Source organism: Nipponia nippon, unplaced genomic scaffold (genome assembly GCF_047370975.1).
Source record: "Nipponia nippon isolate SJK-2023a ecotype South Korea unplaced genomic scaffold, ASM4737097v1 scaffold_35, whole genome shotgun sequence".
Classification (NCBI taxonomy): Eukaryota; Metazoa; Chordata; class Aves; order Pelecaniformes; family Threskiornithidae; genus Nipponia; species Nipponia nippon.
In genome coordinates, this window is record NW_028262353.1 from 3,444,508 (window position 1) to 3,468,148 (window position 23,641).

Genomic DNA, 23,641 nt, shown 5'->3' on the forward strand with positions numbered 1-23,641 from the left:
AGGGACCCTATGGGGACCCTATGGGGCGGGAGGGGGGCCTATAGGGACCCTATGGGGCAGGAGGGGGGCTCTGGGGGGCCGATAGGGACCCTATGGGGTGGGAGGGGGCTCTATGGGGACCCTATGGGGCGGGAGGGGGGCCTATAGGGACCCTATGGGGCAGGAGGGCTGCTCTAGGGGGCCGATAGGGGCCCTATAGGGGCCCTATGGGGCAGGAGGGGGGCTCTGGGGGGCCGATAGGGACCCTATGGGGTGGGAGGGGAGCTCTGTGGAGCCTATAGGGACGCCATGGGGTGGGAGGGGGCTCTATGGGGACCCTATGGGGTGGGAGAGGGGGCTACAGGAGGCCTATAGGGACCCTATGGGGCAGGAGGGGAGCTCTGTGGAGCCTATAGGGACCCCATGGGGTGGGAGGGGGCTCTATGGGGACCCTATGGGGTGGGAGGGGGGGCTACAGGAGGCCTATACAGACTGGGGTGGGACAGGGCTCTAGGGGGCCTATAGGCACCCCATGGGGCGGGAAGGGGGCTCTGTAGGGCCAGGGGGACCTATAGGGACCCCATAGGGCAGGATAGGGCCTCTATAGACTAGGGGGACCTATAGAGTCCCCATAGGGCAGTGAAGGGGCTCTAAGGGGGCCTATGGAGAAGGGAGACCTATAGGGATGCTATAGGGCAGGAGAGCGGCCCTATGGAGAAGGGGGACCTATAGGGACCCCATAGGGCAGGACAGGGATTCTGTGGGGCCCTATGGAGAAGGGAGACCTATAGGGATGCTATAGGGCAGGAGAGGGGCTCTATGGAGCCCTATGGAGAAGAGGCACCTATAGGGACCCCATGAGACAGTAAAGAGGCTTTACAGGGCCCTATGGAGAAAGGGGGCCCACAAGGACGCTATGGGGCAGTAAAAGGGTTCTATGGGAAAGGGGGACCTATAGGGATGCTATGGGGCAGAATGGGGGCCTATAGGGGCCCCATGGGGCAACAAAGAGGTTCTATGGCACCCTATGGAAAAGGGGACCCATAGGGACCCCATGGGGCAGTAAAGGGGCTCTATATCACCCTATGGAAAGGGAGGGCCCACACGGATTCTATAGGGTGGAACCGGGGCCCTATGGGGTAGGGGGACCCACAGAGATCCCCCGGGAGCAGGGAAGGCCTATAGGGGCCCTATAGGGCAGGAGGGGCCCTTAGGGATGCCACGGGGCGGGATGGGGGCCCTATAGGATGCCATGGGGCTCTATAGGATGCCATGGGGCTCTATAGGGCCCTGCGGGGCTGGGCCCCCCCGGCCCTTTGGGGTCAGGAAATGAGGCAGCGCCGGAAGCGGCTGCACCAGCTGGGGCCGATAGCGCGGGGTCGTTACCGGGGGGTCGTTACCGGGGGGGCACCCGTTACACGCCTGTGCAGGCACTGTGTCGCTTGCACATGTGCAAACACGCGTGTTACACGCCTGTGCGGGCACTGTGCCGCTTGCACATGTGCAAACACGCGTGTTACACGCCTGTGCGGGCACTGTGCCGCTTGCACATGTGCAAACACGCGTGTTACACGCCTGCGCGGGGCGCTGTGGCACTCACGCAAACACGAGTGCTACACATCTGTGTCGGTCACACTGGTGCTGTATGTGCAAACATACGTGTTACGTGTCTGTGCGCGGCACCATCTCGCTCCCCCACGTGCAAACGTGTTACGTGCCTGTGGAGAGCATCGGGTTCTCACGTGTAACATGCATGTCGCATAGCCGTGCAGTGAGCCGTGTTGTTCCCGCACATGCATGTTACACGCCTGTGCGGGGCACTGTCGCTCCCCCACGTGCAAACACGCATGTTACACGCCTGGGGGGGCACCGTGTCTCTCCCCCACGCACAAACAGATGTGTTACACGCCACTACAGGCACCACGTCGCTCCCGCACGCGTGTTACACGGCCATACGGGCGCTGTGTGGCGCACACGTGTGTGACACGCCTGCGCGGGGCTCCGCGTGCGTCAGGGGAAGGGGGTTTGGGGGCTCTGGGGGGGGCTTTTGCCCCCCCCCCGGGGCTTTGGAGGGGGCAGTTGCCCCCCCCGGGGTTTTGGGGGCCCCCGGGGGCCGGGCTGACTCCCTCCCGATGATCTCACCCCCGCAGGAATCTGGGGGGGGGGGTGGGGGGCAGGGACGTCATTGAGAAATCCCGGGTGGGGGCAGGGCCCCCTCCCCGTGCCCGTCCCCCCCCCCGTCCCCCCCCCGCCGCGGGCAGGAATTCGGCCCCCGGCGCTGAGTCACGGCGGGTTCGGTGTAAACACGGCCCCGACCCTGGCGCTCCTTCCATATAGGGCCCGAAAGCGCGCCGGCCCCCCCTCGCCCCCCCGGCCAAAAATAGAACCCCGGCGTCCGGGCGGCCCCTCGGGACCCCCCCCTGCCCCACGGCGTCCGCCGTGGGGCGGGGGGGGGGTCCCGAGGGGCCGCCAGTCCCCCCCCCCGTAATTAGCAGCAATTAGCATCGCTCTGCACCTCTTTAATCCGCGCGCTGCAGCGGGGGGCGTCAGTCCTGGGGGGGCCCCGCGGCCCCGGGGACGTCCCCGAAGCGCTGCTGCAGGGCGGCCACCTGGCGCTCTGCGGGGAGAAAGGCGGGGTCGGACCCCAAAACCGGGTGCCCCCCCCCCCGCCCTCTCAGGACCCCCCCGGGGGGGTTTGGGGTGTCGTTCCCCCCCCCCACTCACCCATCGCCCGGTGCTGGGCGCCCCCCGCCAGCCGCGTCACCTCCGCCGCTGTCTCGCCCAGCTGCGCCACGGCCCCCAGGCTCTGGGGGGGAACGGGGGGGCCGTGGGGTGCCGGCAGACCCAGGGCCCCCCCATGGGGCACAGGGAACCCCCAGTCCTCCCCTATAGGGCCCAGGAACCCCCACAGCCCCCTATAGGACCCCCCAATCCTCCCCTATAGGGCCCAGAGACCCCCCCAACCGCCTATGGGGTCTAGAACACCCCCCAACCCCTTCTGTTGGGGCCCAGGGTCCCCCACAGCCCCCTGTGGAACCCAGGGACCCCCAGATCCTCCCCTATGGGGCCCAGGGACCCCCAAACCCCTTATGCGACCCAGGGACCCCCTAAATCCCCCCCATAGGGCCCAGGGACCCCCCCCAAGCTCCCTATGGGGTGCAGAATGCCCCCCAACACCCTCCCATGGGGCCCAGGGAACCCCACAACCCCCTAAGGGGCCCAGGGAACCCCCAAATCCTCCCCTATAGGGCCCAGAGACCCCCACAATCCCCTATGGGGCACAGGGAGCCCCCAGTTCTCCCCTATAGGGCCCAGGGACCCCCCAAACCACCCGACCGCATCTGGGGGCCTGCGCCCCCCCAACCGGCAGCCGTGGGGCGCCCCAGGTTGCCCCCCCACCTGGACGAGCTGCCGCAGGCCCCGGCAGACGGGGGGGGCCAGGGGGCCGCAGGGGGCAAGGGCGGGGGGCTCCCCCACGCCCAGGGGACCCTGGGGGTCCTGCAGCTCCGTCACCCCGAAAGCCACGGCCAGGGCAGCGAGGTCGCGCGCCGCCACCCCCAGGGCGGGCAGGGCGGGGGGGGCCGGGCCCGGAGACCCCCCCGTCAGCTCTGGGCTCTGCGGGAGAGAGGCGTCAGGAGGGGGACGGGGGGGCCCGCGCCCCCTCCCCGGAGACCCCCGGCCTCACCTGCACCTCCAGCAGCTCCAGGCGCCGCCGCGCCACCCCCAGCGCCGCCTCCAGCTCTGGCCCCGAGGGACGGGGTCTCCTGGGGAGGGGGTGTCAGTGCCAGCCGCCGAGGCCCCCGCCGGGGGAGGAAGGGCCCAGGGTCCCGCGCACCCACCTGGGCCAGGGGCTGTCCCAGTCGTCGAAGGCGGGTGGCGGGGGGGGATGCGGGGGGCTGAGGGCCGCCCTCCCCTCGGGGGTCTCCAACACCTCGTGCAGGAATTGAGCGGTGTGGTGCAGGGCGCTGCACCTGGGGGGGGAAAGGGGGGCAGCCGGGGGGCCGGGGGTGCCCGGGGGGCCGGGGGGCGCGGCCGTCCCTACCTGCCCTCGGGGGAGCCCCGGCTCTCGTCCCCCGGCGGGCGGGCCGCGTCCAGCAGGTCCCTGATGAACTCCAGCTGCTGCTCGGGGGGGGCCGTGCCCTGGGGGGGGCGCAGGGGTGACCCCCCGGCTCCCCCCCGCACCCCCTGATCCCCGGCCCCCCGCCCCCCAGCTCCCACCTCCACCAGCGCCACGTCGTCAGGCCGGCACAGCATCAGCGCGGCTCCCAGTTGGGCCAGTTCTGGAGGAGAAGAGGCACTGGTTGAACCGGGAAGGAGGCGCTGGGGCTGCCGGGGTAGCGGGGGGCAGGTTGCGGGGGGTCTCACCCCGAAGCCGGGCGTCCTTGGGGCCATCACGGAGGGCGTCCAGGCGGGCGGCGAGGGGGGGGTGCACCCTGCGGGGGGCAACGGGGGGCGGCGGGTGAGGAGGGGGCGCGGGGGGGGGGGGTGGGGGACGGGGAGCCCCCTCCCGCCGCCGTACCGGGAGCAGACCCACTCCAGCAGGGCCAGGCGCCAGGCCGAGGGGGTGCAGAGCAGCCGCAGGGCCTCGGCCGGCTCCAGCGGGACCACCGGCGCCACGGCGGGGCACGCCAGCGCCTGCGGGGAGCGGGGACGGGCTGTCAGGGACCCCCGGGGGGCGGACGGGGCTCCGCGGGGCTGGCCCGGCCCGGCCCGGCCCCCTGAGGAACCGGAGCCCCCTCCCGCCTCTCCTGAGGTAACCGGAGCCCCCTCCCGCTCCCCCTGAGGAACCGGAGCCCCCTCCCGCCTCTCCTGAGGTAACGAGGACCCCTGAGGAAGCAGGGACCCTTCCCACTCCCCCTGAGGTAACTGGGAGCCCCTGAGGTACCGGAGCCCCCTGAGGTGTCGAGCCCGCTTCCCAACCCCCTGAGGAACCGGAGCCCCCGCTCCCCGCCGCCACCTCAAGCCGCTCCAGCGTTGCAGCCGCCGCCGCCGCCATTTCCCGCCCTGAGCGCCCGCCCCTCGCCGATTGGCCGCCGCCGCGCCGCCGCGCCCGCTGATTGGCCGGCAGCGCCGGGCGGCCCCGCCCATCGGGTGCGCGGCGCAGCTCCTGCGCAGTCCCCGCCCCGCCCTCCTCCTCCCGCCCCGCCCGCCGGCTGCCAGTGGCCAGCGCGCCCCCGCCTCGGCCAATGGAGAGACTTCCCGCCCTGCCGCGGGCGGGCACGCCGCGCGCCCCACGCCATTGGTGGCCGGCCGCGCTCTGGCTCCGCCCCTCGCCGCCTCTCGGCCAACGGGAGCGGGCGGCGCGGCGGCGCCTGCGCGGAGGAGCCCCGCCCCCGGAAGTGCTCGGACCGCGCCGGGGCCGCCGCCGCCGCCGCCGCCTCCGGGTCCCCGCGGCCGCCGACGGGTGAGGGCGGGGCCGGGCACGTGGGCACGTGACGTCACGGCCGGGCGGCGCCGGTTGCTCGGCAACCGCGGGGCGGGAGGGGACTCGGGCGTGACGCCACCGCCGCGGGGGAGGGGAGCGGTGAGGCTGGCGGCGGTGCGTGACGTCACCGCCGGGCAGCAGCCTTCCCCTCATGACATCACCGCCGGCTTCCGGCCGCGATGAGGTCACGCCAGCTCGCCGCGGGGCGGCGGCCGCGTCGCGACGCCGTGCCCTCCCGCGGCGGCACCGTCCCGCGGGGGGCCCGGCGTGACGTCACGGCCGCCCGGCGTGACGTCACGGCTCTGCCGTCCCCACAGGCCGCCATGGCGCTGGAGCCGGCGGAGGCGCGGGGGGCCCGGCCGGGCGGGGCCGAGGCCCGCACCCGCTTCCGCGTCGCCCGCTTCATCATGGAGGCCGGTAAGGGCGGGGCGGGGCGGGGCGGGGCGGGCGGCGCGACGTCACGTCACGTCACGGGGGCCCTCGCCGCGCGCGGCAGGCGGTGACGTCGCGGTGACGTGGCGGCGTCGGCAGGCGTGAAGCTGGGGCTGGGCTCGGCGGCGCTGGCCACGGCCTGCGCCGCCTTCCACCGCTTCGCCCGGGCGGTGGGGCCCGCCGCCCCCCACGACCCCCACCTGGTGGCCGCCGCCGCCCTCTTCCTGGCCGGGAAGGCCCAGGGCACCCCCCTGCGCGCCCGCGACGTCCTCAACGTGGCGCACAGGTACCCCCGCCCGCCCCGGCGCCCCGAAACCCACCCTCGGGGCACCCCCACCCGCCCCGGACCCCCTGCGCTCCTGGGGCACCCCAAAGCCACCCTCGGGGCACCCCGGCACCCCAAAACCCACCCTCGGGGATCCCCAACCCCCCCCCCGGCACCCCAAAACCCACCCTTGGGGCACCCCAAATCCCACCCCGGACCTCCTGTGCTCCTGGGGCACCCCGAAGCCCTCCCTCGGGGCACCCCAACCCCCCTGGCACCCCAAAACCCACCCTGACCCCCCCCCCCCAGCACCCCCTAAACCCACCCTCGGGGCACCCTGGGCCCCCCAAAACCCACCCAGGGTGCCCCAAAACTCCCCCTGGGCTCCCCTGCACGACCCCGGGGTGCCCCAAAACCCACCACAAGCACCCCAAATCCCCCTCGGGGGCCCCCCCCCCGGCGCCCCCCCAACCCCCCGGCGCCCCCAGGTGCCTGCACCCCGGGCAGCCCCCCCCGGGGCTGGACGGGGGGTTCTGGGGGCTGCGGGACAGCCTGCTGCAGTGCGAGCTGCTGCTGCTGCGCGTCCTCCGCTTCCGCGTCCCCGTCGCCCACCCCCACAAGGTGAGACCCCCCCCGCGACCCCCCGGGCACCCGTGGGCCCCCCCGACCCCAAAGACGCTGGGAGCACCCGTGGGACCCCCCCCCCCCCCCCCCGTCACCCGAGTGGCCCTGGGAGCACCTATGGGACGCCCCAACGCCCTTAGGGACCCCTGGGACCCCCCCATCCCCTTAGGGACCCCCATGGGGACCCCCCCCACCCCAGGGACCCCCCCATGCTCTTTTAGGGACCCCCTCACACACCCACTCGCGACCCCTGGGCCCCCCATCCCCCCCCCCCCCCCAGGACCCCCTGGGATCCCCCTTTATGCCCCCGGGCCCCCCCCGGCTCCCCCCTAAGGCCCCAGGGACCCCCCCTAATGCCCCCGGGAGCCCCACCACACTCCTGGGACCCCCCTCAATGCCCCCAGGACCCCCCTAATGCCCCTTGGACCCCCATGGGCCCCTCCTAATGCCCCCAGGACCCCCCTAATGCCCCTTGGACCCCCATGGGCCCCCCTAATGCCCCCAGGGCCCCCCCAATGCTCCCGAGACCCTCATGGATCCTCTCTAATGCCCCTGGGCCCCCCACCGCCCCCCCCGGGCCCCCCCGGGGCCCCCCGGGGTGCCGTGGCGGGGGTCCCTGACGCCCCCCCCCCCCCCCCCCCCCGCAGTACCTGGCCCAGTACCTGCTGGCGCTGGGGCGCTGGGGGCGGCGCGGGGGCTGGGGGCACCCGCGGGTGCCGGGGGTCTCCTGGGCGCTGGTGCGGGACGGGGCGGCGGGGGGGCTGGGGCTGCGCCACCCCCCCCAGCACCTGGCCGCCGCCGCCCTCCACCTGGCCCTGGCGCTCTGCGGCCGCCCGGCCCCCCCGGGGACCCCCCCGCGATGGTGGCAGGTAAGGGCGGGGGGCAGGGGGGGGGGCGGGGGGCCCGGGGGGTAGCGGGGGGGTAACGGGGCGCTGCCGCCCCCCAGGTGCTGAGCCCGGGGCTGGGCCCCGAGGAGCTGGAGGAGATCGAGCGGGAGCTGCTGGGGCTCTACAGCCTCGACACCCAGGTGGGGGGCGACCCCCCCCCGGGCGACTGAGGGTGGGCGGACCCCCCCCGCGGACGGACGGACGGACAGAGCCCCCCCGCAGCCGCCCGCTCCGTAACGCGTTTAATTACCGCCGGCCCCGCGACGGGGGGGACGCGCACACCCCGGTGCGCGCCCCCCCCAATAAATAATTACATACATTAAATCGCAATAAATTAAAATGCCCCCCCCCCCCCCGCGCCCCCCGGTGCCGCGGGGAGGGGGGGGGGTCAGCCCGGGGGCCCCCCCGCGGGTAAACATGGCTTATTGGGGGGGCGGGCGTCCGTCCGTCCGTCCGTCCGTCCGCCCGCCCGCCCCTAGAGCGAGGTCTCCAGGCTGTGGAGGCGGCCGGGGGGGGCGCCGCGGGGGGGGTGGTTGTTGTTCCGGTCGGGGGGCGCCTCGCTCTCGGCGTCGGTGTCGTCGATGAGGGGGATGTCCCGCGCCTCCCCGAAGAGCAGCCCGGGGGGGCCGGGGGGGCCCGGGGGGGGGCCGGGCCGGGCCTCGGGGCGCGGGGGGGGCCCCCCCAGCGAGCTACGGAAGGCCCGCACCACCCGCATCTGGGGGCGGGGGTCAGCGGGGGGCGGCCCCGAGGGGGCCGCCCCATCAGACCCCCGGGTAGCCCCAAACCCCCCTCCGTGGGACATCCCCCCAAATCACCCCGAGTGTCCCCCAGCCCCCCCACAGGGACGTGGGGCCCCCCAAACCCCCAGGCCCCCCCCTGAGGCCCCCCCCCAGGGCCAGGGGGCCCCCCCCCCCCCCAGGGGGCCCCAGCTAGGGGGGGCCCCCCCCAAAATGGGGACTGGGGGGGTGGGAATGAAGGGGGATGATGGGGGGGGAATGGGGGGCAGGGGAGGGGGGCAAGGGGCAGGGGGAGGGGGGGCACAGTGAGGGGGGCGGGGGGTTCCTGGGGGCTGAGGGTGCCCCTGGTCATTTGTGGGGGGTCCCTGGCCATTGGGGGGGAGGCCCTGGGGGCGGGGGTCCCTGGTCATTTGGGGGGTGTCCTTGGGGGGGTCTCTCATCATTTAGGGGGGGTCCCTGGGGGTGGGGGGTCCTTGGGGGGTCCCTGGCCATTGGGGGGGGCCCTGGGGGGGGTGTCCCTGGTCATTTGGGGGGGTCCCTGGGGGTGGGGGGTCCTTGGGGGGTCCCTGGTCATTTGGAGGGGGGTCCCTGGCCATTGGGGGGGTCCCTGGGGGCGGGTCCTTGGGGGGGTCCCTGGTCATTTGGGGGTGGGGTCCTTGGGGGTGGGGGGTCTTTGGGGGGTCCCTGGGGGTGGGGGGTCCTTGGGGGGTTCCCTGGTCATTTGGGGGGGTCACTTAGGGGTCCCTGGGGGTGGGGGGTCCCTGGGGGTGGGGGTCCCTGGGGTGCTCACGGGCGGGGGTGGCGGGGCCGAGGCCGGACGAGGGGGGGCAGGGGCCCCCCCGCAGGGAGCCGCTCCTCTTGAAGGTGGCCACGGCCACGGCCACGGCCATCTGTGGGAGAGAAGAGAGGGGTCAGCGCCCCGGGGGCACTGGGGGCACTGGGGGGCACAGCCCTGAGGTGGGGGGGTCGGGGGGGCCCACAGGGTCAGAGGTCGGGGGTCACGGTGCTGCCAGGGGGTGCCAGGGGGGTCTCATGGGGGCAGAGGTTGAGGGTCAGGGCTATAGGTGACCCTCAGGGTCAGGGACTATAGGGGTACCTTCAGGGTCAGAGGTCAGGGCTATAGGTGACCCTTAGGGTCAGGGGTCCATCTAGGGCAGGCTCTGAACTTGGGGGGGTTCACAGGGGGTCAGAGATCAAAGGTCAAGAGCTCCATGTGGTCAGGGGTGAAGGGTCAGGGGGTCCATAGGGTCAGGGGTGAAGGGTCAGAGGGGTCCATAGGGTCAGGAGTGAAGGGTCAGAGATGTCCATAGGGTCAAAGGTGAAGGGTCAGAGGCGAAGGGTCAGGGGTCCACAGAGTCGGGGTGAAGGGTCAGAGGTCTGAGGTCAGGGGTGGAGGATCAGGGATGAAGGGGGGCGGAGCCCTGGGGTCTCCCCGCGTTGGCCGGGGTCAGGGGTCGTGGCACCCACCTGGGTCTGGATGCGGTTGAGGCCGCGCACCCAGAGCACCTGCCCCCGCCGCAGCTCCCGCTCGGCCGCGTCCACCTCCTCCTCCTCCTCCTCCTCCTCCTCCTCCGCCGCCGCCGGCCGCCGCCCCGCCCCGCCCGGCCCCGCCCCGGGGCACCGCAGCCGCCCCCCGGGCACCCACACCATCACCTGGGCGGGGGGCGGGCGGGTTAACGAGGCCGGGGAATGGGGGTGAGGAGGGGGCAGGGGCTCGGCCCGGCCCCGCCTCGGGGGGGGGAGAGGGCGGGAGGCTGATTAACGAGCCCGGGGCAGCGCTGGCAGTTATGAGGCCAAGGAGGTGGCGCAGGGCCGTGCCCCGCCCCCTGAGGGGTTAACGAGGGGAGGGGGTCCCCGGGGGGCGGGGGGTCCCCAAGGTCCCCGTAGGGCAAGGGGTTCCTGTGGGGCGGGGGTCCCTGTGGGGTGGGGGTCCCCAAGGTCCCTGGGGTGCAGGGGGTCCCCGTGGGGCGGGGGTCCCCAAGGTCCCCGTAGGGCAGGGGGTCCCCGTGGGGTGGGGGTCCCCAAGGTTTCCGGGGAGCAGGGGGGTCCCGTGGGATGGGGGTCCCTGTAGGGCAGGGGGTCCCCAAGGTCCCTGTAGGGCAGGGGGTCCCCGTGGGGTGGGGGTCCCCAAGGTTTCCGCGGAGCAGGGGGGTCCCGTGGGATGGGGGTCCCTGTAGGGCAGTGGGTCCCCAAGGTCGCCGGGGGGCAGTGTGGGGCGGGGGGTCCCGCGGGGCGGGGGTCCCGGGCCGGGTCCGTACCTGCCCCCAGACGAGCTCGCCGAGCCCCACGAAGAGGCACCACAGCCACTGCTCGGCGCTGAGGGGGGAGCAGCTGAAGGGCTTCCCCCCGAACTGCACGATGACGATCTGGGGGGACGGGGGCTCAGCGGGGGGCGGGGGGGCCCCGCAGGGGGCTGGGGTCCCCCTGGGGAGAAGAGGGATCCTCCCCCAAGCCGGGGGTGCCCATGGGTGCTGGGGGGACCCCACAGGCTGCTGGGGGTCCCTATAGGGTCCGTAGAGCTGCTGGGGGTCCCCATGGGTGCTGGGGGTCCCTATGGGGTCCCCACGGGTGACGGGGTCCCTCTGGGGTCCCTGTGGCCCCCCACGGCCCCCCTGGGGGCCCCTCCATGCCTGGGGGTCCCTGGGGGCCCCCCCTCCTCTGTCCAGCGTCCCCAAGGGTCTGGGGGGCCCCATGGGGTCTCTGTGGGTCCCCTCCACATTTGGGGCTCCCCAGGGGTCTCCATAGGTCCCCTCCATATCTGGGGGTCCCTCGGGGTCCCCATGGGGTCCCTGGGGGTCCCCGTGGGTCACCCCAGGCCACCTGGACGGCCAACGGAGAGGACAATGAGGTCCCCACCGGTCCCCTCGGCGTCAGGGCGTCCCCCCGTTCCCCCCCCCCCCCCCCCCCCGTGCCGGGGCGTCCCCCCCCGACCCCGCCGCGTCCCACCTGGATGGCGAAGGTGCCCAGGACGATGGAGCAGAAGATGGGGTTGGCGAAGATGCCGTCGAAGACGTTCCTCTCGCCGTGGATCTTGCGGGCGTTGATCTCGTTGAAGAGCTGCATCATGACGAAGGTGTTGAAGATGATGGTGTAGTGCTCCGAGGGCGGCGCGTGCAGGGGGGCGTTGCGCCCGCTGTCGATGTCGAAGAAGACCTCCCCTGCCGGGGGGGCCACATCAGCCGGGGGGGGCCACCGCCGCCCGCGACGGACCCCCGGCTGCTCGCAGCCTGCCTTGGGACGGGGGACACGGCCGCGGCTGAAGGACCTCCCCCGACATCTGCCACGGGGTGTGGGACCACACTGGGGACGTGGCCACGGGCGTGGGACCTCCCCCAGCATCTCCCACGGGGCGTGGGACCACCTTGGGGACACAGCCACGGGTCTGGAACCTCTCCCGACAGCTCCCACGGGAAGCGGGACCACCTTGGGGACGTGGCCATGGGTGTGGGACCACCTCGGATGCAGCCACGGGCATGGGACCTCCCCCAGCATCTCCCGTGGGGTGCGGGACCTCCCCCAACGTCTCCCGTGGGGTGTGGGACCTCCCCCAGCATCTTCCACGGGGTGTGGGACCACCTCAGGGACGCAGCCACGGGCGTGGGACCTCTCCCCACACCTCCCAGGGGTTCCCTGGCGCAGCGGGCCCCATGTCCACGCACCGACGAAGAGGAGGGTGAAGATGATGACGAGCTGGTAGGCGGCGTGGCCCAGGATGTTCTTCAGCATGGTGCGGGAGATGAGGGGCTTGTTGCGGCCGTAGGGCTTGCGCAGCAGCAGGGCCTCCGTGGGCGGCTCGGTGGCCAGCGCCAGCGAGGCGAAGGTGTCCATGATGAGGTTGACCCACAGCATCTGCACGGCCTTCAGCGGGGAGTCCTGCGGGGGCGGCGGGACAGGCGGACGGCGTCCGTCTCCCCCTCCGCCGCCGCCCCCGCCCCGCCGCCGCCCCCACCGCCCCGCGCGCCCCACCTGGGTGATGCAGGCCCCGGTGAAGGCCACCACCACGGCCACCACGTTGACGGTCAGCTGGAACTGGAGGAACTTGGAGATGCTGTCGTAGACGTTGCGGCCCCACATCACCGCCTTGACGATGCTGGAGAAGTTGTCGTCCGTCAGGATGATGTCGGACGCCTCCTTGGCCACGTCCGTCCCCGCGATGCCCTGGGGAGACCCGAGGGTGGGCGAGGAGAAGCGGGGGGAGCCCGAGGCGGGACAGGGAGGGCCGCCAGGTCTCCTGGGGCGGAAGCGGGGGTCTGGGGGTCCCCGAGATGGGGATGGGAAGGGGTTGGGGGCCCCGGGGACCCCCCTGGATGGAGACGGGGGCAACTGGGGGACGCTGGGGCAGGAATGAGGAGGTGCCCTACGACCACGGACCCCGAGAGGGATTTGGGGGACCCCCTGAGGGGGGCAGGGAGGGTCTGGGGGGGCCGGGGACCCCCGTTTCGGGGGGGCGGGTTACCATGGCGAAGCCCACGTCGGCCTTCTTGAGTGCGGGGCCGTCGTTGGTGCCGTCCCCCGTGACGGCCACCACCTGCCGCTGGTCCCCGATGGTGCTGTCGATGATCCCTGGGGACGGGGGGCGGTGGGGACCCCGACCGGCCTCTGGGCACCCCCAAAGCCCCCCTAAACACCCCCCAGGTTCCCCCCTGCACCCCTAAACGCTCCCCTTCCACCCCAAACGCCCCCCGCACCCCACCTTTGACCAGGGTGTGCTTGTCGGTGGGCGACGACCGCGCCAGGACCCGTAGCTTGGGCCAGACCTTGTCGAGGCGCTCCTGCTCGATCTGGGGGGGCACGGGGGGGGGTGAGCCCCCCACTGCCCCCCCGAGGCCGCCTGACGCCCCCTCAGGCCATCCCCCAGCCCCTGCCCCCCAACTGTGGGGCAGCCCCATGGGCCAGGGCCCCGGTAACCCTTAGCCCCACCCCCAGGACCCCAATCCTTACCCGATTCCTCCCCACTCAGTCTCTCCCAGTGCCCCCCAATCCATCCCAGGGTCTTCTCCCAGTGCCTCCCAGTCCATCCCAGGGTCTTGCTCCAGTACCTCCCAGTCCATCACAATACCCCCCAACCATCCAAGGGTCCCCCAATCCATCCCAGGGTCTTGCCCCAGTGCCCCCAGTCCATCCCAGTGCCCCCAGTCCATCCCAGGGTGCTGCCCCGGTGCCCCCGTACCTCCCCCTTCTCGTTGCGGATGCGGCGGTTGAACTCCTTCCCCTCCAGGCAGAGCCAGTCCTCGCCGGCGGGCAGGATGCCGCACTTTGCCGCGATGGCCCGCGCCGTGTTCAGGTTGTCCCCCGTCACCATCCGCACCGTGATGCCGGCCCGCTGGCACTTCCGGATGGCCTCAGGCACCTGCTGGCACCCCGGGCGGTCGGGCACCCCCCGACCCCGCATCCCGCCCCATCCCCGTGTCCCCAACGTGTCCCCCTGTCCTTGTGTCCCCCCGACGCCCTGCGTCCCCGCGTGCCCCACGTCCCCTGCGCGTCCTCACGTCCCTCTGCAGCCACCCATTGCTCCCTGTGTGTCCCCACGCCCCCCACGTCCCCCCGTCCTCCGTGTCCCCATGTCCCTTGTCCCCCCCAGCACACCGTGTCCCCATGTCCCCCCATCCCATGTCCCCCACGTGTCCCCACGTCCCCCCACCCTCCCCGCACCTCGGGGCGCACGGGGTCCTCGATGCCGACGACGGCGATGCAGGTGAGCTCGCCCACGATGGCGGCCTCGTCGTCCCAGGGGGGCTCGGGGACGGGGGGGAAGTCGCGGAAGGCCAGGACCAGGGTGCGCAGCCCGGCCGCCGCCATCGGCTCCACCACCTTCCGCACCACGTCCTCCCGGTCCCGCGGCCCGAAGGCCCGCGCCTCCCCGCCGCCCCCCAGGATGGCGCAGCACCTGCGGGCACCAGGGCTCCGTGGGGGGCTGCCCCCGAGCGTCCCCGCCCCCAGGGGGTCCCCGGAGCCGTTTTGGGGCGCGGACCCCTCACCTGCGCAGGAGGATCTCGGAGGCGCCCTTGCTGTAGAGGCGGAAGCCGCCGGCGGGCAGGCGGGTGACGGTGCTCATGGACTTGCGGACGGAGTTGAAGGTGTAGACCTTGTAGAGCCGCTCCTCGGGGACCTGCGCCCGCACCGCCTCGTAGTCCCGCCGCAGCGCCAGCACCAGCCCCAGCAGCGCGCACTCCGTCTTGTTCCCCACCTGCCGCGGCAGCCCCCCCGCCGTCTCGGGGGGCTGGGGGCCACGGGGGGCGGGAAGGGGACAGGGAGGGGGCAAGGGGGGGACAGAGGTGGGGCGGCAGGGGCGGGAATGGGGCAGGTAGGGGGTGAGAGGGGCAGGTTTGGGGTCATATGGGGCAGCAGGGGTGGATACAGGGGTCGGGGGGACAGAGATGGGGGTCAGGGGGACAGAGATGGGGCAGCAGGGGTGGATATAGGGGTTGGGGGGACAGATATAGGGGTTGGGGGGACAGACATGGGGGTTGGGGGGACAGACATGGGGGTCGGGGGTGGATATGGGGATAATGGGGACAGATACGGGGTCAGGGGGACAGGCGTGGGGACAGAGAGGACGGGGAGGGGACAGAGAAGGGCCATTGGGGCAGAGAGCAGAGAGCGGGGTCAAACAGGGGTCCCTGGGGGCGTTGAGTGACCCCCTCAGCATCCCCCCCCCCCCCGAGGGGCCCAGAGCCCCCCCAGCGTTGGTCCCCCCGGTCCCGTCCCCGCCACCCCCTCACCAGGATCTTGGTGGTGTAGGCGCTGTTGATGGCGATGGCCTGGACGAGGAGGTCGAGGGTGCGGGGGGCGACGGCAGCGGGGTCGGGGGGGGCGCGGAAGTGGGTGTCCCCCAGGAAGGCCTGCACCACCGTCATGCGGTTGGTGGTCAGCGTCCCCGTCTTGTCAGAGCAGATGGCCGTGGCGTTGCCCATCGTCTCGCAGGCGTCCAGGTGGCGCACCAGGTTGTTGTCCCGCATCATTTTCTGGGGTGGGGGGACGACAGCGGAGATGGGGGCGCGGGAGGCACCCAGCAGCACCCCGGGGCGGGGGGCGGCGGGGGGGACGCAGCAGTGGCAGAGGGCGGGGAGGGAGGGAGGGATGGACAGGCCCGGGGACGGGAGGACGGAGGGATGGGCTCGTGGACGGACGGACAGAGAGGTCTGGAGATGGGGAGGTGGGCTTGGGGGAGTCTGAGGGGCAGAGGGACAGACGGAGGGGCAGACAGATGGCGAGGAGCTTGGAGGAGAGGCAGAGGGACCGGGGAAATGGCTGGGCGGACGTGGAGGACAGACAGAGGGAATGGTGGACAGATGGGCCATCTTGGACGACGGACAGGAATAAAGATGGACAGAGAAGGGACAGAGGGAGGGATCTACGGTGGGACAGGCAAGCGTTGAGGACGGACAGATGAAGGGATGGAGGAGCAGACGGACAGAAGAGCTTGGCAGACAGACACAGAAAACAAGCGGGAGCTTAGAGGACAGACAGAGGGACAGACGGACAGACAAGCTTTGAGGGCAGAAGAAGGGACGGAGGAGCAGGACAGAAGAGCCAGAGGACGGGCAGACAGAGGGACGGGGACGGGCAGAAGCGTGGAGGACAGACAGAGCTACACTGGGACAGACAGATGGAGGAGCTTTGAGGACAGACAGACAGGGGCGCTGGGAGGGCCTGACCTTGACAGAGTAGGCGAGGGAGATGGTGACAGCCAGCGGCAGCCCCTCGGGGACGGCCACCACCAGGACGGTGACGCCGATGATGAAGAACTTGACCCAGTACTGGACGTAGACGGGGGTGCACTCGGCCAGCCAGGGCCGGCCCTCCACCACGAAGGTCTCGATGACGAAGTAGAGCACCAGAATGATCACCGTCACCGCCGACATCACCAGCCCTGCCGCACAGCGTCCTCAGGCACCCGCCGGCGCGGGAGGAGGGGGCGACGCGGGGGGACGCCCCCGTCCCCGCCGCCCCGGGGGTCCCCGGCGTCCGGGCGCCCACCTGCCTTGCCGATCTGCACGGCCAGCTTGGTGAGCTTGCCCTGCAGCACCGACTTCTCCTTCTTGGGGCCGCTGCTCCGCTTCCGCTCCCGCTCCTCCACGTCCCCGCCCTCCGCGCTCTTCAGGGGCTGCATCTCCATCGCCACCGCCCCGTCCTGCTTCTTGGCTGGGGACACCGACACGGCCCCGTCGGTGCGGGGAGGGGGACACACGCGGGGGCCCGGGCGCGTCCCCCCGCCCCAGCGAGGGACCCCGGCGCACCTTTGCTCTGCAGGTTCTCCACCGTGCCGTCCTGGGGCTTCCCTGTGGCAGAAGGACGGATGGACGGCGCTGGCGTCAGACGGGACGAGACGCGAGGGGGGAAGGAGGGGTTGGGGACCCCCCCGGCGCCCCCCACGTCAACCCAAACCCTGGCCAGTCCAGAGCCCATGCGGAGTCACCCCGCTCCCAACCCCCAAGACACGGACACGAGGGGACGGAGCCCACGTGGAGGCCACACGCGAGAGGGACAGCGGGACGGATGTGGGGACAGAGGGACGGGGGGCCGGGCGCCCACCTTTCTTCTCCTTCTTCTCCTCCTCCTCCTCCCCGCCGGCGCCCAGCAGGGTGAAGATGATGCCGGTCTGCGAGTTGACCCCCACGGCCGTCACCACCATCTTCCCCGAGCCCTCCATGACGTGGGTGCCTGCGCGGGGTGGGGGGACGCTGGGGGTCACAGCGGGGACCCCCGGCCCCCCAAACGCCCCCGGCCGCCCCCCGCCTCACCCGAGAGCAGCATGGGGTCCTTGTCGACCGACTTGCGGACGTGGTCGGACTCCCCCGTCAGCGCGCTCTCGTCGATCTTCAGGTCGTTGCCTTGGATCAGGATGCCGTCAGCCGGCAGCAGGTCGCCTGCAAGGGAGGCTGCGTCACCCCGCCGCGCCCGTCCGCCCCGGCGTCGGGGCTGCCAGCACCCCACCACGCCCGTCCGCCCCGGCGTCGGGGCTACCAGCACCCCTGGCGCCCCGCCGCACCCCCCTCGCTCACCGTACTTGACCTGGGCAACGTCGCCCACCACCAGCTCGGCGACGGGGACCTGGGCCTGGCGGCCGTGGCGCACGACGGTGAAGCGCTGCTCCTGCTCGATGCGGCTCTGCAGCCCCCGGAACTGGCGCTCCTTGCTCCAGTCGTTGAAGGCGGTGACGAGGACGACGCAGGCCACCGACAGCAGGATGGCCGCCCCCTCGATCCAGCCGGCCTCCGCCTCCCCCTCGTCCTCTGCGCCCCCCGAGGCGTGGCCGCAGACTGGGGGGGGAGGCGTCAGGTCACCGGCGGGGACGCGGGGACGGTGTCGGGACACGGGGGTGGCAGCGGGATGGGGACACGGGGGACGAGGGGATGGCATCTGGCCAGGGATGGGGACACGGGGACAAGATCGGGATGGGGACAGGGACATGGAGATGGCAGCAGGATGGGGAGACGGAGGATGAGGGGATGGCATCAGCCCGAAGATGGGGACGTGGAGATGACGTCAGGCCAGGATGGGGACAGGAGGGACACCGGGGTGACATCAGGCCAGGATGGGGTGACGCGGGGACAGTGCCAGCACGGGGACGGGGATGTGGCGATGGGGTGGGACCAAAAGATGGGGACGGGGTGAGCCAAGGGACAGGGACACGGGGGACACGGTGGGATGGGGACGGGGCGCAGGGGGCAGCGGGGTGGGACCAACGACGCGATGGGGAAGCGGGGACGCCGGGACAGCGTCCCTGTCCCCCGCCGCGGGGCCCCCCCGGCCCCCCCCCAGGCTCCCCACCTTTGGCGTCCCCCGAGGCCCCCCCGCCGCCGGCGCCCCCCACCTTCGGTGTCCCCGCTGGGGGGCGCGTAGAAGGAGAGCCCCAGGGAGACGACGGCGGCCACCTCGAGGATGATGAGGGTGACGTCCTGCAGCGCCTCCCACACCAGCTCCGCGAAGGTCTTGGGGCGCTTCGGGGGGATCCAGTTCTGGCCGAAGACCTGGCGCCGCCGCTCCAGCTCCGCCGCCCCCTCCGACAGCCCTGGGGGGCACCCGCATGCCTGGGTCCCCCCACGTCGGGGGTGTCCCCCGCCCCCCCTCACCCCCGCTGGGGTCCCTGGGGTCCCCGGGGGGCAGCCAGGTCGCGGGGGGGGGGGGGCTAGGGGACAGGGGGGACCCTTGGGGGTCCCTGAGGGGTCTCAGGGGACAGGGGGGTCTCTGGGGGGTCCCTGAGGGGACAGCAAGGCCCCTGGGGGGCCCTGAGGGGACAGGGGGACTTTTGGGGGTCCCTGAGGGGTCGCTGGGGGGCCCTAGAGGACAATGAGGCCCCTGGGGGGTCCCTGAGGGGTCCCAAGGGACCGGGGGGGGGGGGGGCTGGACGGGGCCCATAGAGGACCCTGGGGGTCCCAGGGGGGACAGGGAGGACTCTGGGGGGGTCCCTGGGGTCCCAGAAGGTTTCTGGGGGTCCCTGGGGGCACGGTGAGGTCTCTTGGGGGGCCCTGGGGCACAGGGAGGTCCCTGTGGGGGTCCCTGGAGGGTCCCAGGGAATGAGGGGGTCCCTAGATGCTGGGGAGGCCTCTGGAGGTCCCTGAGGGGTCCCAGGGGGTCTCTAGGGGATGGGGGGGTCCCTGGGGGTCCCGGGGTGGCGTTACCGTCGGTGGGCGAGGTGCGGAGGCGGCGGCAGAGCCCGTGGACGTCCCCGTAGGCCTCCTGCACCTTCAGCAGGGCCTCGGCGCCGCGCAGCTCCATCAGCGCCCGCAGCTCCGCCAGGCTGCAGCCAAAGCCCCCCCCGGGGCCGGCCTCCCCCGTGCTGTTGGCCAGGTCCCCCATGGCGCCGGCGGCCTGCGGGGACGGGGACACGGCACGGTGGGGGGGCGCGAAGGGGACGGGGACAGCGCGGGGGGCACGGGGACAGGGGTGGGGACGTGGGGAGAGCGCTGGGGACGCGGCACGTGGCTTGGGGGCATCGCTGGGGGCTTGGGGGCATCGCTGGGGGCTTGGGGACAGCGTTGAGGGCTGAGGGACGTCATTAGGGACAAGGGACGTTGTTGGGACGTGAGACAACTTGGGGGCAGCGCTGAGGGCTGGGGGACAGCGTTAGGGACAAAGGACACAACTTGTGGACATCGCTAGGGACAAACAACGTAACTGGGGACATCATTAGGGACAAGGGACACCGTTGGGGACGTCGTTAGGGACATAGAATGCACCTTGGAGACATCATTAGGGCCCAGGGGCATCACTGGGGACACGGGACATGACTCGGGAATGTCGTTGGGGACAAGGGGCATTGTTGGGGACAGGCGACACGACTTGGAGACGTCATTAGGGACAAGGGACATCCTTGGGGGCTCGGGGACATCGTTAGGGACAGGCCACACTGTTGGGAACATCGTTAAGGACCAGGGGCATCATTAGGGACACGGGAAGGGACTCAGGGACATCGTCAGGGACGTGGGATGCACCCTGGAGACATCATTAGGGCCCAGGGGCATCACTGGGGACACGGGACACGACTCGGGGACGCCACTGGGGACAGGGGACGCGACTCGGGGACGCCTCACCTGCTCAGCGGTGATGGTGGCGGGGCCCGGGGGGGGTCATGCCGGGGGGCCCCCCCTGGCTGCTCGCTCGCCCCCGCGGTGGGGCCAGGCCATGGACGGCGCTGGGGTCAGGGGCGGCCGCCCCCCCTGCCCGGGCCACACCTGGGGACAGGGCTGTCACCCGCGGGGACTGGTCCCCCCGCCCCTCCCCCCACACCACCGCCTCCCAGTCCCCCCAGTGCCCCCCAGCCCCCCACAGCAGCCCCGTCCCCCCAGAAACCGCCAGTGCCCCCAGCTCTCCCAGTAACTCCCAGTTCCCCCCGCGATCGATGCCCCCAGCGAACGCCTCCCAGAGCTCCCTCAGCAAATCCCAGTAGCTCCAGTCCCCCCAGTAATTCCCAGTCCCTGCAGAAACTCCCACTAACTCCCAGTCATCCCAATAACTCCCAGTTCCCTCGGCAAATCCCAGTAGCTCCCAGTCTTCTCTGAAACACTCTTTCTCTCCAGTTCCCCAGCACACACTTCTCAGTTATTTCCAGTAACTCCCAGTTGCCTCAGTAAGTCCCAGTAACCCCCAGTTCATTGCTCTGTCAATCACTCCCCCAGCGACTCCCAGTTCCCCCAGTAACACCCAGCAGCTCCCAGTCTGCTTAGTAACCGCCTTCCTACATTCTCTCTCTCCAGTTCCCCAGTAGCTCCCAGTCCGCAACTCCCCCAGTAAATCTCAGCAACTCCCAGTTCCCCAGCAACTGCCAGCAGCTCCCAGTTCCCCCAGTAAATCCCAGCAGTTCCCAGTTCCCCCAGTAACTCTACTCCACAATTCCCTCAATCATTTCCAGTAACTCCCAGTTTCCCCAGTAAATCCCAGCAACTCCCAGTTCCCCAGCAACTACCAGCAGCTCCCAGTTCCCCCAGTAACTCTACTCCACAGTTCCCTCAGTCATCACCAGCAACTCCCAGTTCCCCCAATAAATCCCAGCAGCTCCCAGCTCCCCCAGCACCTCCCACTGCACGATGCCCTCACTCATCCCCAGTAACTCCCAGTTCCCCCAGTAAATCCCAGTCCCCCCGGGCCGCCCCTCCCTCTGCCCAGGCCCCGCCCCCCGCCTGTCCATCCCACCGCGGCGGCCAATGAGCGGCATGCAGGGGCGGGGCCAGCGCGGCACGGCCCCGCCCCCGGCCCTGCGGCGGGCGCGCGAGGACTGCGCCAAAGGGGGGGCGGGGCGCCCCCGGCCCCGCAACGGGGGGGGGGGGGGGGTGGCACACGCGTGTGCAAACCCCGCCCCCGGCCGGGCACACGCGTGTGCGGGGGGGGAGGGGGGACCCCCACCCGCTTACACAACCACCCCCCACGTGCGAGAGCGCGGGGCCCGGCGCACTTGCACACGCGTGTGCCGCCAACACACCTCCACACGCCCGCGCGCCCCGCCACGCTTGCACACGCGTGTGCTCGACGCGCTCGTGTGCACTCGGCGCTGCTGGTGCGCTCGCGCGCACGCGTGCCCTTGACGTGCTTGCACGCGCGTGTGCCTCCCGTGCACCCGCGCGCCCTGGGCTCGCTTGCACCCGCGCGTGCGCCCTTGCACGCGCACCGCTATTCCGACCCGCGCGTCCCCGGCGCGCTCGCACACCCGCGTGCCCCCAGCGCCCCTGCACGCGCAGCCCCCGGCGCGCTCGCACACGCGCGTGCCCCACCGCACGGGCGCCCCCGGGACCCCCCAGGCCGGGGCACGCGCGTGTGCTCCCCCCCCCCCGCAATGCAACACCCGGCCGCGCCCCCCGCCCCGCAGCCCCCCGTTCACGCGCATCCCCCGTTCACGCGCATCCCCCATTCGCGCACATCCCCCATTCACCACCCCCCCGTTCCCACGCGCCCCCCATTCACGCCCCCCCGTTCCCACGCGTCCCCCATTCACGCCCCCCCCCCCCCCCCGTACCGGCCCATGGCTCCCGGCGCTGCGGCGGTGCCCGAGGCGCGGCGCGCTGCGGGCCGGGGGGCGGGGCCTGGGTGGCGGGGGCGGGGCTATGCGGGCCCGCCCCCTCCGCGGGCGGACACGCCCCCGCCGCGCGAGCCCGTGACCCCGGGCGAACCCTGTCCCCCGTGGGGACCCTGCCCGTCCCCTGCCTGTCCCATGGCCCCGTGGGGACCCTGGGGGTCCCCTGCGTGTCCCCCGTGGGGTCCCTGCATGTCCCCTGCCCCTCGTGGGGACCCTGCCCGTCCCCCGTGGGTGACCCTCACGTGTCCCCTGCCCCCCGCGGGGTCCCTGCCCGTCCCCTGTGGGGACCCTGCCTGTCCCATGTCCCCCGTGGGGTCCCTGCGTGTCCCCTGCCCGTCCCCCGTGGGGATGCCTGCCTGTCCCCTGTCCCTCGTGGGGACCCTCCCTGTCCCACGTCCCCCGTAGGCGGGTCCCGTGTCCCCTGTGGGCAACCCTCGCATGTCCCCTGTGTGTTCCATGTCCCCCATAGGTGACCTCCGTGTGTCCCGTGTCACCTGCGTGTCCCATGTCCCCCGTGGGGACCCTGTGTGTCCCCTGTGCGCCCCATGTCCCCTGTGGGTGACCCTCGCACGTCCCCTGCATGTCCCACATCCCCTGTGGGCAGTCCTGCCTGTCCCATGTGCCCCATAGGTGACCCTCGTGTGTCCCGTGTCCCCCGTGGGGACCCTGCGTGTCCCCTGCACGCCCCGTGTCCCCTGCAGGCAACCCTCGCGTGTCCCCTGTGCGTCCCGTGTCCCCTGCGGGTGACACTCACATGTCCCCTGCGTGTCCCATGCCCCCCATGGGCAACCCTGAATGTCCCGTGTCCCCCGTGGGTGACCCGCGTCCGTCCCGTGTGCCCTGCGGGCGAACCTCGCGTCCCCCGCGTGCGTCCCCCGCGTGCGTCCCCCGCGCCAGCCCCTCACCGAGGCAGCCGGGAGGCCGGGGACGGGGGGGACAGGGGAGCTGGGACACGAGGGATGGGGTCCAGGGGACACGGGGGACACTGAGGACGAGGGACACCAGGCGCGGGGGGCCGTGGGGGCGCGGGGGACGCGCGGGGGTGGCAGACGCAGCGGGGGGGGGGGCTGGGGGCAGCCGGTGCCCCCCGTTCCCTCGCAGCCCCTTCGGAGCAGCCGACGCCCCGATTACCCCATCCCGGCCCAACTCAGCGCACGCAGCCCCGCGCCCCCTCCGCGCCCCCTCCGCGCCCGGCGGCCCCGCCGCGCACGCACCTGGGGGCCGGGCGCTCAGCCGCGCCTCCCCGGGGCCGCCCCCCGCGCCGCGGCCTCCTCCCGGGCGCCATGGCGGGGCTGCGGCAGCGCGGGCCGGGCTCAGGCACCTCAGAGCCGGGGAGAAACCGCCGCTCCCCCCGCCCCGGCCGGACTCCGGGCTCCGCGCCCCGGGACGCGGCGGGGCAAAATGGCGGCCCGTTCCCGCCACTGCGCCCTCAGGGGCCGGGGGCGGGGCCGGGCGCCGCTCCCGCCAATCGAAGCGCCCCTCCCGCTCCCACCCGCCCGCTCCCCGCCAATCGGAGCGCGGCGCTCGCGTGATGGGCACGTGCCCTCCCCTTCCCGCCGGAAACGGTGCGACGCTCCCCCGCCCCTCCCGCCCTTTCCTGCCAATCAGCTCCGGCGCGCGCCCTCTTCAGCCAATCACGGCGCAGCGTCCGCGCGACACCCACTTGGCCACCCCCCCCCGCGCACTTAGGGGCTCGACGCGCGCCGCTCCCGCCCTTTTCCGCCAATCAGAGAGCAGTGTCCTCGAGGATCCCACGTGGCCGTCCCCCCACCGTTAATG

At 72.7% G+C, this 23,641-nt stretch overlaps 3 protein-coding genes across 8 annotated transcripts; 1 reads left to right on the forward strand and 2 right to left on the reverse strand.

Moving 5' to 3' along the window:
* Nucleotides 1-1,605: 1,605 nt before the first annotated feature.
* Nucleotides 1,606-5,084, reverse strand: HAUS7 (HAUS augmin like complex subunit 7). Of its 2 annotated transcripts, XM_087771310.1 has the most exons (11): nt 4,937-5,084; nt 4,499-4,614; nt 4,345-4,412; nt 4,198-4,259; nt 4,022-4,119; nt 3,819-3,950; nt 3,665-3,743; nt 3,379-3,594; nt 2,704-2,785; nt 2,495-2,596; nt 1,606-1,697 (listed from the first exon to the last, which is right to left on the reverse strand). In XM_087771310.1, exons 1-10 carry the CDS (start codon nt 4,973-4,975, stop codon nt 2,526-2,528), a joined length of 963 nt encoding a protein of 320 aa, XP_087627436.1. In that variant the 5' UTR covers nt 4,976-5,084; the 3' UTR covers nt 1,606-1,697; nt 2,495-2,525. The 2 variants fall into 2 exon arrangements, with proteins under 2 accessions (XP_087627436.1, XP_087627435.1); XM_087771309.1 differs by lacking the exon at nt 1,606-1,697 and having other exon boundaries at nt 2,483-2,596.
* Nucleotides 5,085-5,286: 202 nt separating this feature from the next.
* On the forward strand, nt 5,287-7,936 carry CCNQ (cyclin Q). Of its 3 annotated transcripts, none has more exons than XM_087771319.1 (6): nt 5,287-5,383; nt 5,722-5,821; nt 5,936-6,122; nt 6,590-6,722; nt 7,373-7,594; nt 7,672-7,936. In XM_087771319.1, exons 2-6 carry the CDS (start codon nt 5,728-5,730, stop codon nt 7,780-7,782), a joined length of 747 nt encoding a protein of 248 aa, XP_087627445.1. In that variant the 5' UTR covers nt 5,287-5,383; nt 5,722-5,727; the 3' UTR covers nt 7,783-7,936. The 3 variants fall into 3 exon arrangements, with proteins under 3 accessions (XP_087627445.1, XP_087627446.1, XP_087627444.1); XM_087771318.1 differs by lacking the exon at nt 5,287-5,383 and adding an exon at nt 5,488-5,588; XM_087771320.1 differs by lacking the exons at nt 5,287-5,383; nt 7,373-7,594 and adding an exon at nt 5,478-5,588.
* A 136-nt stretch (nt 7,937-8,072) lies between these two features.
* Nucleotides 8,073-21,857, reverse strand: ATP2B3 (ATPase plasma membrane Ca2+ transporting 3). Of its 3 annotated transcripts, XM_087771167.1 has the most exons (23): nt 21,803-21,857; nt 19,887-20,027; nt 18,975-19,164; nt 18,167-18,364; nt 17,355-17,612; nt 17,094-17,219; nt 16,885-17,013; nt 16,590-16,631; nt 16,330-16,494; nt 16,008-16,222; nt 15,072-15,314; nt 14,328-14,569; nt 14,002-14,236; nt 13,520-13,699; nt 13,043-13,130; nt 12,806-12,912; nt 12,316-12,507; nt 12,009-12,222; nt 11,296-11,507; nt 10,608-10,715; nt 9,817-10,002; nt 9,140-9,239; nt 8,157-8,327 (listed from the first exon to the last, which is right to left on the reverse strand). In XM_087771167.1, the coding sequence occupies exons 3-23, from the start codon at nt 19,150-19,152 to the stop codon at nt 8,302-8,304; spliced, it is 3,444 nt and encodes a 1,147-aa protein (XP_087627293.1). In that variant the 5' UTR covers nt 19,153-19,164; nt 19,887-20,027; nt 21,803-21,857; the 3' UTR covers nt 8,157-8,301. The 3 variants fall into 3 exon arrangements, with proteins under 3 accessions (XP_087627292.1, XP_087627293.1, XP_087627294.1); XM_087771166.1 differs by lacking the exon at nt 9,140-9,239 and having other exon boundaries at nt 8,073-8,327; XM_087771168.1 differs by lacking the exon at nt 9,140-9,239 and having other exon boundaries at nt 11,296-11,406.
* Nucleotides 21,858-23,641: the final 1,784 nt, after the last annotated feature.

Excerpts from the sequence above, each read along its gene's own strand:
- HAUS7 (XM_087771310.1), bottom strand. The coding sequence starts at position 4,975 with ATGGCGGCGGCGGCGGCTGCAACGCTGGAGCGGCTTGAG. Across the intron at positions 4,120-4,197 it reads ACGACGTGGCGCTGGTGGAG|GGCACGGCCCCCCCCGAGCA; the intron begins GTGGGAGCTGGG and ends CGCCCCCCCCAG. Across the intron at positions 3,744-3,818 it reads TGGGACAGCCCCTGGCCCAG|GAGACCCCGTCCCTCGGGGC; the intron begins GTGGGTGCGCGG and ends CCCCCTCCCCAG.
- CCNQ (XM_087771318.1), top strand. The coding sequence starts at position 5,556 with ATGACATCACCGCCGGCTTCCGGCCGCGATGAG. Across the intron at positions 6,123-6,589 it reads GTCCTCAACGTGGCGCACAG|GTGCCTGCACCCCGGGCAGC; the intron begins GTACCCCCGCCC and ends CGGCGCCCCCAG. Across the intron at positions 6,723-7,372 it reads CCGTCGCCCACCCCCACAAG|TACCTGGCCCAGTACCTGCT; the intron begins GTGAGACCCCCC and ends CCCCCCCCGCAG.
- ATP2B3 (XM_087771166.1), bottom strand. The coding sequence starts at position 19,152 with ATGGGGGACCTGGCCAACAGCACGGGGGAGGCCGGCCCCGGGGGGGGC. Across the intron at positions 17,613-18,166 it reads CCCCAGCGGGGACACCGAAG|TCTGCGGCCACGCCTCGGGG; the intron begins GTGGGGGGCGCC and ends CTCCCCCCCCAG. Across the intron at positions 12,223-12,315 it reads CCGGGGCCTGCATCACCCAG|GACTCCCCGCTGAAGGCCGT; the intron begins GTGGGGCGCGCG and ends CCGCCCCCGCAG.